At 45.6% G+C, this 12,964-nt stretch overlaps 1 protein-coding gene across 1 annotated transcript in view; it reads right to left on the bottom strand.

Moving 5' to 3' along the window:
- DNAH1 (dynein axonemal heavy chain 1) overlaps positions 1-9,751 on the bottom strand; it is a 71,430-nt gene extending 61,679 nt beyond the window's left edge. The window contains 8 exon segments of the mRNA XM_032194130.1: positions 730-887; positions 2,102-2,354; positions 2,868-3,029; positions 3,989-4,121; positions 4,962-5,118; positions 6,478-6,652; positions 9,007-9,079; positions 9,649-9,751. Coding sequence (XP_032050021.1) covers positions 730-887; positions 2,102-2,354; positions 2,868-3,029; positions 3,989-4,121; positions 4,962-5,118; positions 6,478-6,652; positions 9,007-9,058 — 1,090 coding nt within the window. The 5' untranslated portion in view covers positions 9,059-9,079; positions 9,649-9,751.
- Positions 9,752-12,964: the final 3,213 nt, after the last annotated feature.

A 12,964-nucleotide genomic window follows, 5' to 3' on the forward strand; every position in this document is an offset into this window, starting at 1 on the left:
TTATAGAGGAAGAGTACAGATCCCTTTAAGGGTAGGGCTCGTGAAAAGGACTCTCCTCCAGTGCACGAGCCTTATCATGAAAGAAGTTTCATCACATGGCTGAATGAAAGAGTGTCTGCCCTGCAGCAGAGACATTCTGCAGCCTCCCGTTAGGAGCTGAGGGACTGTTGGTCCCTGACATGTAGGACTTGTGGAATCTTCCCATTGAGGCTTCAGAACACAGCTGGATCATCTCAAGCTACTTCTAAACCACCTGAAGGCGTTCCAATTTTCGGAAGATTTTAGTGCACAAAGTACCCCTCCCCTCATCCCTTTTACTGTGATCATTTCCCTCCAGTGTGAGAGCATAAAAGAGCCTGACTTCTTTTACACCTGAAGTATGCCACAGCTGAGCACAGCAAATAGAAGGCAGCCAGCCCTAGCATAGTGCAGAGTGAAAGACAGTGAAGTTAATTATACTGCCATGCATTTGGTGCCATTAAAGGTGCAGACTTACTGCAGCTTAGCTGATGGATGGTAATGTGTTATAGTGAGATAACATGAACATGCAAATACACTCTAAAAAAGAGCAAGCATACTCAGAAGTCTCATATCATCTCTTCCTGCTGTCCCTTATGAGCCTTAATCATCAATGTGAACCTGAGAGTTTCTGTAACGAGGTATAAAACCTATCATAGACAGACATCCTATAAGCACACCAAGTTCAAACTATTCCACTCTATCCCATACCTTTCTCTGACACTTTCTTCTCCTCTTTGTCTGGCAGGGTGATGTAAGAAAACGTCTGAGGTTTGGAAGTGACGACTTTGTCAAAGATGATCCTGTTCATGGCGCGCTCATAGTCTAATCTCACTTCTTTCTCCAGACAGCCCATACAGTCTAACACTCTGTTACAAGACATGGGAACAATGATAACCCACTATATCTAAGCAGAAGCGTGTCTGTAGCTTTAATGCAAGATGTATCCTTCACTCATTCCTGGATCTATTAACCCAGAAGCTCACTTAGTACTAAATATATTAGCACAGCTGTGCAGAAAACAGAACAGCCATCAAAGCCATCAACTCGACATTTAATGTTGGAGGTAAATGGGGACCTAGAAGTAGGACTGCAGCCTTCTCAAATGTCTTTTCATATCAAAGCAAAATCTCTACTGGGGGCATGCGGACATAGAAGCATTACAGAGGGGAGGGTTAATAACAAAGAGCCGAGGAAGCTAGCTGGCAATTTTGGAGAAGCAGGGGTATCTGAAGCATCTTCCCAACTGCCTCCTGCTGAACACCTCTTGATGTTAGCTTCCTTAGCCAGAACATGTGTATAAGTGCTGAATGCCTGCTCTGCTTACCCTAGGAAATCATCATCTTTCACTTCAGGCACACATAGTACTTTTCTTTGTGCCTATATTTCTGTTCACAGAGACCAATTACTCTCCTACCCTTCCGTTTAGGCTCGTGGACTCTACGGACCCTAACACCTTCCTGTCTGAGCAGGGCAATCAGTCATGGCTGATTCTCAGCAAAACCACTAATGGCTCATGATTCATCAACCCAGGAACTCTTAAAATGCCTTCCTGACATGAACTGCATCTCAAAGAGACACTCGATTATATATCCAGGTGGAGATCTCATGTTCTGTTTGCTTCACCCTGTGCAGATCTTTTGATTTGCTTTTTGGAGCTGTTAACAAGTAGAACTGTCACCAGAAAAAAACAGCCAACTCTCTGGAGGCAGTTGGTGGTCTGCAAATCAATTCAAAAATGACTGATCTGTGCACTGGAAGCACAGGGAGACAGCAAGGTCAACCAGGCCATTTCCATCCAACTTTCTGCTGTTGAAGGCCACTTAACTGCATGTGTAAGCACAGCTCAGTGGATCTGCATGTGAAGTCTATCTCCTTCACCCCATCCTGCACAGTTACCGGGCCTCCCATCCTACCTACTTCTGATGACATTTGGGGCAAGAGATGCGCACATGCTGGAAACCAAATGAGGCTATGAGTTGCCTGTTCAGGATCTGCCTCAAATGTCACCCACTTCGTACCCCTGTGAAGCCTTACAACAGGGCTGAAGGCTGAGACACAGGACATTTACTTGATATTTTACCTCTTCTCCTTCTTCAGTTTGGGAGTATGCAGAGCCCACAGCTTCATTCTCCCCAGGCTCTTCTCGCTGATGCTATTTAGTCCATCTGTGGGCATGCAGTCCACATACAGGTGATAGAGCATCAGTGCCTCTGTCTTTTTACGCAAGTTGTTGGCAGAAACTACCCGCTGTGCAAACACTCGAGGATCTTCAGCCAGAAATAGCAAGCAAACTCGTGGCACCCAGTACTGACATGACAGCAGTGGGGCCCTTCCTGGGAAATGAAAGTGAAGTTTACATAAGTCTACAGGGAACACAAAACTCAGAATGGCTTGTGGTGCTGACAACATCTGAGGGACAATGTAACTGTGTTGGCTTAATGGAGATCAAAACGAGGGACAAATTCTGAGGAAAGCAAGGAGCATGGAATTAGTAGCATCTCCAAGCCTTTCAAAAGGTGCAAGTTCATCTTAATCTGTCCACATCCCCTTCAAAATGCCCAGAAAGACCAATATTTAAGTTGTCACAAAGGCAGGAATGGTGAGAGACAGAAAAAGCAAAGGCATCTCCTCAGGGAAGCCCTCAAATAGGTTATCAAAATGAGGTATGGACTTCTCTCATCTGGAAGTTTTTCAGGGCAGGTTAAACAGACATGTCAAAAGTGGTATCAGGGAGAGGGTTAAAGGACTTCTTTACATCACTCCCATCTTTGCTTAGGACTAGTGTGGGTAATGGACTGGCTTTCTGAATATATGCCAGATCCCCAAAAGCCTTACTTGAAACACACCTTCTGGAGTTTTTCCTCCATTGAGGATGGGTCTCCCTTCTTCATCACGCACCATCCCATTTTCATCCGTCTTATGGACCAAGTAGAGCTTTGTCTCCTTATCATAATCCAGAACGCCAACATCAATCCACTTGTAGATTAATTTCTGGCTTTTGGGGTCCTCTGAGAGAAGAATCAAGGATTAAAACATGGTTAGTTTTTCTAACTAACAGATTAGGGGATTTTTAGCCCTTTTCCAGAGGGCTATAGCAAGCGCTTTTCTGATACGAGTGGTATGGCTACAATCAAATCCATTTACTAGCTTCAATCTCTGTCAATCTCATTTCTGCTGTGATCAGCTAAATAACAAACTCAGGTCTCACTGTTCAGCATTGCCAATTGTTTGCAACACCAGAGCCCTCCATTTCCCTCCTTTGGGGTGTGATCAGGTGTAGTGTTCCCCAGGGCAGCTGCACACAAACAGCAAGCAGAAGTCAGCCATCACATGCTGGCTGCCCAAGAATTTACACAGCTTAGCTTTTAGACATTTTGGTTTTGCAGCCAGCTAAGCCTCCAGAGGTTACTCCATAGCTGCAGTCAGTACTCGTGCCACCTCCTATGCTTCTAAAGCTTGTGCATATGTGTTGATATGAGCTGCAGTCACAACCGGACTCCACTACAGGTGTACCTAGTAATGTCTTCTCATTGGGAAGGCTCTGGGTGACAGGAAAACAACATACATTCACGTCATTTAATTTACCACAGATTTACCCCTTGGATTTTCACTGTAAACTACACTTGACTTCTGATCTTTCCTGAAATCCAGACAAAATATAATATGTTCAAGCTAACTTCAGCCTACATATCAATAAAGCAAAATTTTGACTGTACTGACTTACAGGCAGAGAAACAGGAAGGTAAAAGTCAGAGGCTATTTCTAAAATGTACAGTCAGTCTAGGTCAGGACTGACAGTCATAGAGATCCTTGGTCTCTTGCTCTGACTGCTTTAACCTGGTCAGAATGAGCTACTGCTTTTCTACTGTTCAGAGCAGCATTCATCAGAATCTATGTTCCCTTCTGTTAAATGGGCCCATAATGGTTAGCACTGCCTCACTTGAACAGTAACTCATTCAAGTTTTACCATGTCCCAGCACATCATCTGTAGGTAAAAGTGCTTTTCCAGGCACTGGCTTTCTATCAGGACATCCTCGCTCCAGTCCTAGTGAGATCCACTCTTCTGGTGTTCGACAGTCATACTCTTCATCGTCAAATATCTAAAAAGCCAGGGCACGAGTGAATTTAAGTCTTGTTTCAGAAAGAATAAAATACCTGGTACAAAATTTAATGAAAGAAGTAAAATACAGAACATCTTGAGTTGGAAGGGATCCACAAGGATCATTGAGTCCAACTCCTGGCTCCCCATAAGACTGCCCAAAAATCAAACCATATGTCTGAGAGTGTTGTCCAAACACTTCTTGAACACCAACAGGCTTGCTGTCATGACTACTACCTTGGGGAGCCTGTTCTAGGGCCCCACCACTTTCTCAGTGGAGAACCTTTTCCTAATATCCAATTTGAACTTCCCCGATGAAGTTTCATGTCATTCTCTCGGGTCCTATCACTGTCACCAGAAAAGAGATCAGTGCCTGCCCCTCTGTTTCCCCTTGTGAGGAAGCTGTAGAAGTTTGCAGTTCCTAAACAGGCTACAAAAAGCAAAAACATTTAAGGCAGAAAAGCTGTGCTGATCTTTGATCAACAGTTTTCTCCCAAAGAGCAATATCTGCACCTCTGGTCCTCTCCAAGGGAGAGACCACCACCTGGAGAGGTTCCATACAAAAATACTGTTGACTACTGCATCCAGAAGGAAACATGAAACAATACCTTTTATTTGAACGCACAGATGACAATGTGGAACATCCTCAACGAGGATCTAATGGAAGTTATGGATGCCCTGTGGAAGATGCTCACCATCATGTAGATATCTGTCAGGGCCCAGTGCTCCAAAGCATTGCTTTATTCCTTGTCGTATCAGTGACAGCTAAGCATCCTGTGATTCTCAGAAACATCCTGTGGTATAAGCAATGAGATCACAAGTGCTAAATGTGTTTTCTTACCTTTAGTGGGAGGTAGGTAGGAAAGACAGGATCTTTCTTCTCTTCAATAGTTGGCATATTTTCAGGATCATGGTGCCTTGGCATCAGCTGATTGGAGTCTATCCCCTCACTGGCCAAGAGCTGAGCAACATCGAAGCTGAGATATAGCCGTCTTCTCCTGTTTTGGATTGAATAGGAGAAAAAAACATTTAAAGCATCTAGAAGGGCTCCCATACCTATAGCTCTACACATCCTTGCACCGGGATGTTGCAGGCTTACCAGAAGGCGTAAGAGGTCATCCGAGCTTTAAAATCTGACAAGCTGACACACTGAGAGCAGGGTTGCAGGAGGCTCCATTGCCAGCCTACTGCCATTGCCAACAATAACTGCCACAGTCAGCTGTGTACACTGAGCTGAGCCAATGTGGAAAAGCATCTGGTTTCAGTCCTGTCCTGGTTTCAGTTAGAAACCAAGAAAATTACCTTTGTCCTAACTGAAACCAGGACAAGTCCAAAGCAACTGCTGTGGGGATCAGCCTCACAATGGCAGAGAACAGCTGGATCAGAGAGCACTCTCAGGGACCTAGCGCGCACATGTTCCGCTCTTTGTGGATCCTACCAGTGTTGTTCTAAATAATTTTTCCAGCAGCAAGGCTTGCTTTCTTCTTCAAGATGACTTACTAGCTGGTGGGTGTTTTCGTTTTGTTTTTGTTTTTTCTTTAAATGTGGATTGTATCATTGAATATTGTTGGAATGGGCTGCCTAGGGAAGTGGTGGAGTCACCATTCCTGGAGGTCTTTAAAAGACATTTAGATGTTGAACTTAGCGATATGGTTTAGTGGAGGACTTGTTAGTGTTAGGTCAGAGGTTGGACTCAATGATCTTGAGGTCTCTTCCAACCCGGACAATTCTGTGATTCTGTTGATGTCAGGAACTCCCACACCCACAATTCAATTGGCTCAACTGGCAGGACAGGGACAAGCAGCAGGAGAACTGCAATGAGCACTGGGGCCAGGAAGAACCAGGAACTGAGAAGCTTTTTTATCACAAAGATGATTATTTGGGTCTAATTCTAAATTAACAGTGCAGTCTGAGCAGTCAGAAACGGTACAAAACCCATAGAGCAGTGGTCTCAAAACTTTCTGATCATGCACCTCTATCAGTAAAAAGTTTTTAACACTAACCTATATATGTATATAACTTATAAATAAATGGACATGTACTAATATATTGCATACATTACAAAACAAACAAAAATATAAATTAAAAAGAGAGGAGAAAAAGATTAAATAAACAGTATTTTAATTTTTTTATTTTATTTATTAATGGTACAAAAATATTTTCTTGCTGCTCCTCGGTGGATTAATTGTCTTGTACACCCTCTGGGGTCCACACACTCCATTTCAGACACCACTGCCTTACAAGACAGTATTTTCCTAGGGATTTTTTATATGCCAGCTAATAAAAGCAGGAATCAACACCTTAACCTGCTGAGCCCATTCCATGATGAAGTCTTCAGCCACTTTCTGCTTACATACCTCTCTACTTCAATCCTCCGAGGGCACTGCCCTGGAAGCCTTTGGAAGGCAATCTGCACTTTGGGCTTAAATGACTCTACTGGGAAATCTGACTTGATGAGGTTCTTAGTGGTTGGTCCAGTCACTTGCGCATCCAGGACACTTTCAAAGTCCTCAGGCATCTTGAAGGTTGTGACTAAGAAACAAAGAGAAGTAAACATCTGAAATCACCAGACATCACTCCACTTTATATCCACACACACAGGAACACTGTGCTATCTACTGGGTTATCTGCAGAAGTTGCTTCACTAGATTTGTGAGAGAGAAATACAACAGGTAAAGGGGAAACAAACTTTAATGTCTTGGAGATGGAAGATCTTTTTGCCCAATGCAAGATGTCATTATGTTTTTTCACTATTAAAACGATGGCACAGAAGTCTGAGACTGACTCTAATGAGCCTTATTAGCATGCAGGGCACTGATCTGGCTTGGAGGAGATCCGTTCCCAGCTTTGCTGCAGACTTTTTATGTGACTGTGGGCAAGGTTCTGTTTCTAGTGCATGGCTTCCCTCAGTCTCAGAAAAGGGTGGGATTCCCCTGTTACACCAGGTTGCTCTGAGAGCAAGGTTCAGTTGTAGCTTGCTCAAGCAAACCTCCTACTCACATCAGCAGTGGTGTGAGGTAAAAAAATGGGTTAAACAGCTAACAATCTCACAATTCAGCCAAATGTTCTCAATGGAAATGTGGACTAAGCAAAAAGTATGCATTTCCAAGAATTGGCTGAAATTAAACCATGTCATTTACTCCATAAATAAACCAAACTGTTTGTATAGCTAAACAAGCTGCAAATAATAGAACAGCAGCAAACTGGGAATTTGAAGCTTAACCTAAATTAAGTAATTGCATGCGAGCTTTAAAAAGCACTATTCCCTAGACAGAGCTGAACACTGAGCCAAAAAAATAGATTTTGGTGGAGTGAGAGCTTTTCATTTGATGAACTTTCACGTTTGACCAAGGAGAATCATAAGGTTCTGGTTCTTAAATGTGTATTGTGGAAGTCAAGCTTTGGTCCCAGTCCTTCACCCTGCAACAATGTGCTTCTGTCTGCATCAGGGCTGAGACCCCTTGAATTCAAGGTAATGGTGTTGAGCAGCCAACAGTGCTGAAACCAGACACATTTCCTGACCCGAGAGGGTCCTCTAAAGAAAGAGAAACAAATGACCTTATTAGAGGATCCCGACAGCACCCTTGTAGCTGTACACTTCCTGCTTAGGGACTCAAGAAGATAGCTGACTCCTCCCTCTATTCTCCTCTCCCTCACATGGAATAAACAGGATCCTAAATATTTGCACTGTCCATACCAATATACAAGCTTACGATAATTTTGAGGAATCCCTAAAATGCAGAGGGTTTACTACTGCTCCTTTAGCCTCATGCACATCTCTCACTTGGGGTCTTCGCAGAATGGCCCTGATTTGTATTTGTTGTTTGAGCACAGCTGTTCCAATTTTGTCACTCCATTGTTGCAAAATCCATGGCACCATCCATTATGGCACTTTGTGCACTATCAACTATTTATGCCAATACTTAGTGTTTCATTTGCATTTACATTTCCAGCCTGATAGCTTCTTCCCCCTTGAAGAAGCAGCAGATCATAAATAGAGATCTGTCTGCACTTGTTAGGGATGAGTCTGTCTTGTCAAGATTCACTTGAGGATGCAATCATTTGTCCTCACTCATGAAAATAAATGTCACTTCTAAGCACAGGAAAGTGGTGTATATATAGTTACCATCTCTCTAAGACTAAAATCCTCTCTAATGCACACTTTCTCCCCACTCGCTGTCAGCCTATGATCCATACCCCCAGGAATGCTCTAGGGGCAAGGAGAGTGCCAGCAGACTTTTCAGCTATGCTCTGTGCCTGTATCTGAGCATCCATGAGACAACAAGCTTTCATAAGCAGGTGGGACCAGCAGCTCAGTATGCACGATGATCCCTTGCATCAAAGAGAGAACAAGGCACTCGGGAGCACATTTGGATGCAGAATGAATAAATGAGAGAGGATTATGATTTTGGCTACAGTACCCAGATCCTGAATATGGCTTTAGAAGGCAGGTCCCATGTCACTGCTCTGGATAACCAGGGAAGTCGCACTGCCAGCTCCACACCTAACAATAACACACGTAAACTCAGCACTCTCCTGGCATATGGCTCTGCTGAATGCCACATGCCAAACTCCACATGGGATTTTGGGACCAAACTGCCATAGACAGCAACGCACTCCACCCTGAACCTTGGGGGTGGCTACATCCAGGAGAAAAGGGAGCATGGTTTTACCACCCACTCAGACAACATCGCTCTACCTGTACATGAAACTCATTTTCATGGGACATTCAGGCAGCTCAGCACCTTTCCTGGCACTGAGAGGAGAATGAAAGCAGTGCACTAACCCATAATGATCAGCCTTGTTCCTGGCACACTTAGCACAAGCACCCATAAGGCTCATGGCTCTGCTTCTTGCCACGTCACCTTTCCTCTCAGTATATTTACCTTTAGGGGTGTGCTGTTCGAGGTCCGCCTGTTTTACTAAAGCATAGTACATACGAGGGGCAGCACAAACATCCTGAAATACAATGAGGGAAGTGTCAGAGATAACAGAGCAGTTATAGCACAGTGGGAGGGTGGTCTTAGGTGTCCAAAGAGACAGTGAGAGAATAAAACTCACTTTACCAGAGCTTTAGGGACAAATGAGACTGTTAATAAGTCAGAAACAGCTCAGAGAAGCACACAACCCTGGGAACTTCAGTCCAACATGCAGAGAAGCAGGCGATTTGTCATCAATGTGCAGCCTGAAGTCAACTTAAAATGTGGACTGATGAGGCAGGCAGTCACCAGGGTTTTACTTCGAGATATCTTCTGCCTGGTCTGCCCTGCTGCACTGGTATCCTAAACCCAGCAACACCATGAAGACCGAGACGGCAATGGCCACTGAGGAGAGCAGCACATCTGTGATCAGGAAGAGCCTTATGGCTTTACTTTGTAAGGGTCAAGGCCCTGCACAAAAGCCTCTGAACAAAGCAAAGGCTAGGACCTGGAATGAAAGCTGTATTTCTTCATCCCAGGTGCACCATAGGTACACTTTTTTTTCCATTTAAGGTCAGTGGTAGAAAAAGAATTGCTGTTTACACTTACCCCTGAGATGCTGGAGGCTCCTGGAGTGACGACAGAGTAAGCCTTTTGTCTAAAGGCTGAGTATTTTTTTGCCTCCTTGTTGCAGCTACTGGGAAGCAACAAATTCATTCTTGGGCTGTCCAAGCGTGAAGCCTCACCACTGGTACAGGGAGGGCTGGGGCTACTACCCAGAGATTTCATCAAATCCTTCGTTGCTTTATCCATCTTCCAAGGAGAACAATGCTGCGATGCAACCCTGGGCTTGCTACTGCGAAAAGACATCGAGCCTGTTAAACATCATCCTTGGCACTCCTCCACACACCCCCCACTGTGCTGGATATCGTTGGCTTGCTAAGAAGATGAGTGGGTAACAAGGTAGATTCAGCCCCCTGCTTTGGTACCAAGTGCTGCCTTCAAGACCTGGGGGCCATTGGTCTCACATGGCTGGCTGGATGGCTCACTAACCCTGGGGAAAGAGAACGTTTTATTATTCCTAATGGGTTCTGGAGGGAAAAGCCAACAGCATGCACACGAAGAGCTGCTCTCCTGAAGCAGCAGGGGCTTCCCGGATCTGTGGCAACATGCAGAAGGCTGCCAGGAGGATTTGAGTAAACTGGGACTACAACAGAAGTGCTACTTTTGCTGTACCAAACCCCCTTAAAAACCTTGTCACACTTGACTCCAGTGGGAGTAGGCTACAGCCTAGATACCAACACGGTGACTCTGCTGTGAGGTCTGACTCTTTCATTTAAATAATTCAGGAGAGGTGTTTAAGTATTGCCTGACGAATATTAAAATATAGCCAGAAGCTCCCCTCTCTATCCTCCTGCAGGGGATAATTTTGCTGGTGATCTCAGCTCACAAATAATTCCTATTCTTCCACTTCAGGAGCTGCAAGTCCAGGCAAATATCACAGCTGCATGGCTGTATTTTATAAAAACCTTCATGCACTGAGAGAAACTAATTAAGAGCAGCCCTCGGACTTTTGGCATGATGATAATGCAACCCTTGATTTTAGGCTTGTCTAAACACAGAGATGCCTAGTGTCACTAATTAGTACAGCTAAAGTAACACGAGCCCCTCCAGCCTGTACACACATGTGCTGACAGCACCACCACACATAGCCGCATAGCTTATTCCTATAAATTATGAGTCAAAGCCCTCCGCAGAGTCTCTCGATGCTATTCTGACCATGATATGGCTTATTCATCAATTCCTGCTCAGGGCTAGACCCAGAGTCCTCACCTAGCTCTACATGAGTACATTTGCATCCTGCACCCTTCCTAAGACTCGTGCACCTGCCTTGCTTGTTTCTGGGGGCCAAGCCACCGCAGCAGGATGCTGAGTGGGAGTTAATCATCTCGCTGCAGCTAATCCTTAGGAAAATCTCACCTGCTCCTGTAGGCCACTGCTGGTGTGTACCTGCCTGGTCCCACTGACTGCGAGGTGACAGCACACTGCCCCTTCCTGCCATGCCCTCTGCTCTTTGACAGAGTGAAAGCTGTGCCCAGCCTACACCCTTGATCAGATTTTTTTTTTCTTAAAATTCACCTTGCTGTCTGTCTGCAAGAATGAATCAGGTACACATAGCAGAGAAAGCATTACATGCACGCCTGAGATAAGAGGGAATGACTGTGTGGGTTTATTACTGTAGGTTCAAGCCAGTGCACAATTTTGAGAGGCTGAATCAAAAAAGAAATCGGATAATAAATCAAGGTTACCATGATGCGAATCCTTTAAGTGACACAGAGTGAACGAACAGATTGCAGAGGCTTGGGAGATGAGATCAATAATACTTTCTCCCCTCCTTCAAGCTAGGAAAATCTCAAATCTTTCTCCTCTCAGCTTCTCTCTGGCATGGCAACTGGAACCTCATACCTTGAAGAATGAATTTTCCACGGAGGATTTTGTTTTTATTAGCTATTTTATGCTGTGGCCACATCTATTTTAGCAGCCCAGCAGGATTGATTGGTATCAGCCAAGATGCAAGGATCCCTGATGAAGCGCTGCTGGACTCCTTGCCGGCTGCACCGGCACAGAGAACAGCAGCAATGCGGAACGAGCCCTGCTGCGGCTCTCCTGCCTCATCACCTGAGCATCCCTCCCGGGAGAAGGGGCAGAGGTGGCAGTGTGACTTACTGTGCTTTTACCTTTTAGGACCAGAATCCATAACCCAGCCAAATCAAAACGCAATCTCCAAGAGGCAAGGCTCATCCAAACCTTTAGCCCGTGCTCCTTTTAGCAGGTCTAGCAATCTCTGCCCAGAACCCATGGCGAGGCTGCTGCAAGCTATGGCCAAGCACGCAAGACAGAGAAAGCATGCACTAAGCCTGCCCACACCAGGGCTAACTCTTCGCTGCTTTGCTCCCTAGGTACTCACTCACACCTCTGTGCAGTCCCTCCTGAGCCCTTTGCTCACAGTTAAACAAAATTCTAGTTGGCTTCCAGCTTGAAAACACCTGTCACGCTCCTGCAGATGTGCAGAGAGAGGGTCCGGTGTTGGTAACTGCTGACACAAAACTGACACATACCACCCAAACTAAAGAACAAAACCAGGCCTCCAGTGTTTTATTGTCAGCCAGCTGAGTGAAACAGCTTGTCTGAGCATGCTACAGCTGACTGAGAGATGGAGAACTGCTGAACACAGAGGGAATGCTGCTTTCCAGCCAGCCCACCACCATCAAGGAGGTTTCCCAGCACGCGGCTTGGTGCTCCCACCCAGCTCCCAGAAACGGGCTCCACGCTGGTTTAAGAAAAAGAGAGACCCCCTCTCTTTCACTCAACCTAGATGTTGTGCCAAGGGGTTTACTGTGGAGCAACGTGCTCTTTCCCAGCCTCCAGCTCCCCCAGAAAGAAGAACAGCACCCAGGCTCCAGGGATGTCCTCCCAAATCTCTGTCCTGTGGTGACCCAGGGCTCCCATCTGTGGGCAGGAGGACTTGGCATGGATTGTCAAGTCTGTCAGCTGCCTGAGGTTTCATCCAGATCTGCTACAGCAACCTCAGGCAGTGTGAAACAGCCAGCACTTGACAATTTCTTTGTTGTCCAAGAGACGCTGGAGAAAAGCGGCAAACCTGGCTCGAGCCCTGTTGGTGTCACACTCCAGCCGCCTGCCACCTCTGCAGCTCTCTCTGCCTTCCCATGGGGAGCACTTCCCTCAGCCCACAAGGGCCAGAGCTGCCCGCTGACGAGGCAAGGTTCAAAGCTGAGCAAGCCAGCTCATTGCAAAGCGATGAGATGCGGGGAGCTTGAAGGTTTCTGCTTGAAAGCAGGTCCTCCACAGACACCAAAACCCCCTCACCCCTGGCATCCAGGAGCACCTCCCTGCAACAGCAAAC

Source organism: Aythya fuligula, chromosome 10 (assembly GCF_009819795.1).
Source record: "Aythya fuligula isolate bAytFul2 chromosome 10, bAytFul2.pri, whole genome shotgun sequence".
Lineage (NCBI taxonomy): Eukaryota > Metazoa > Chordata > Aves > Anseriformes > Anatidae > Aythya > Aythya fuligula.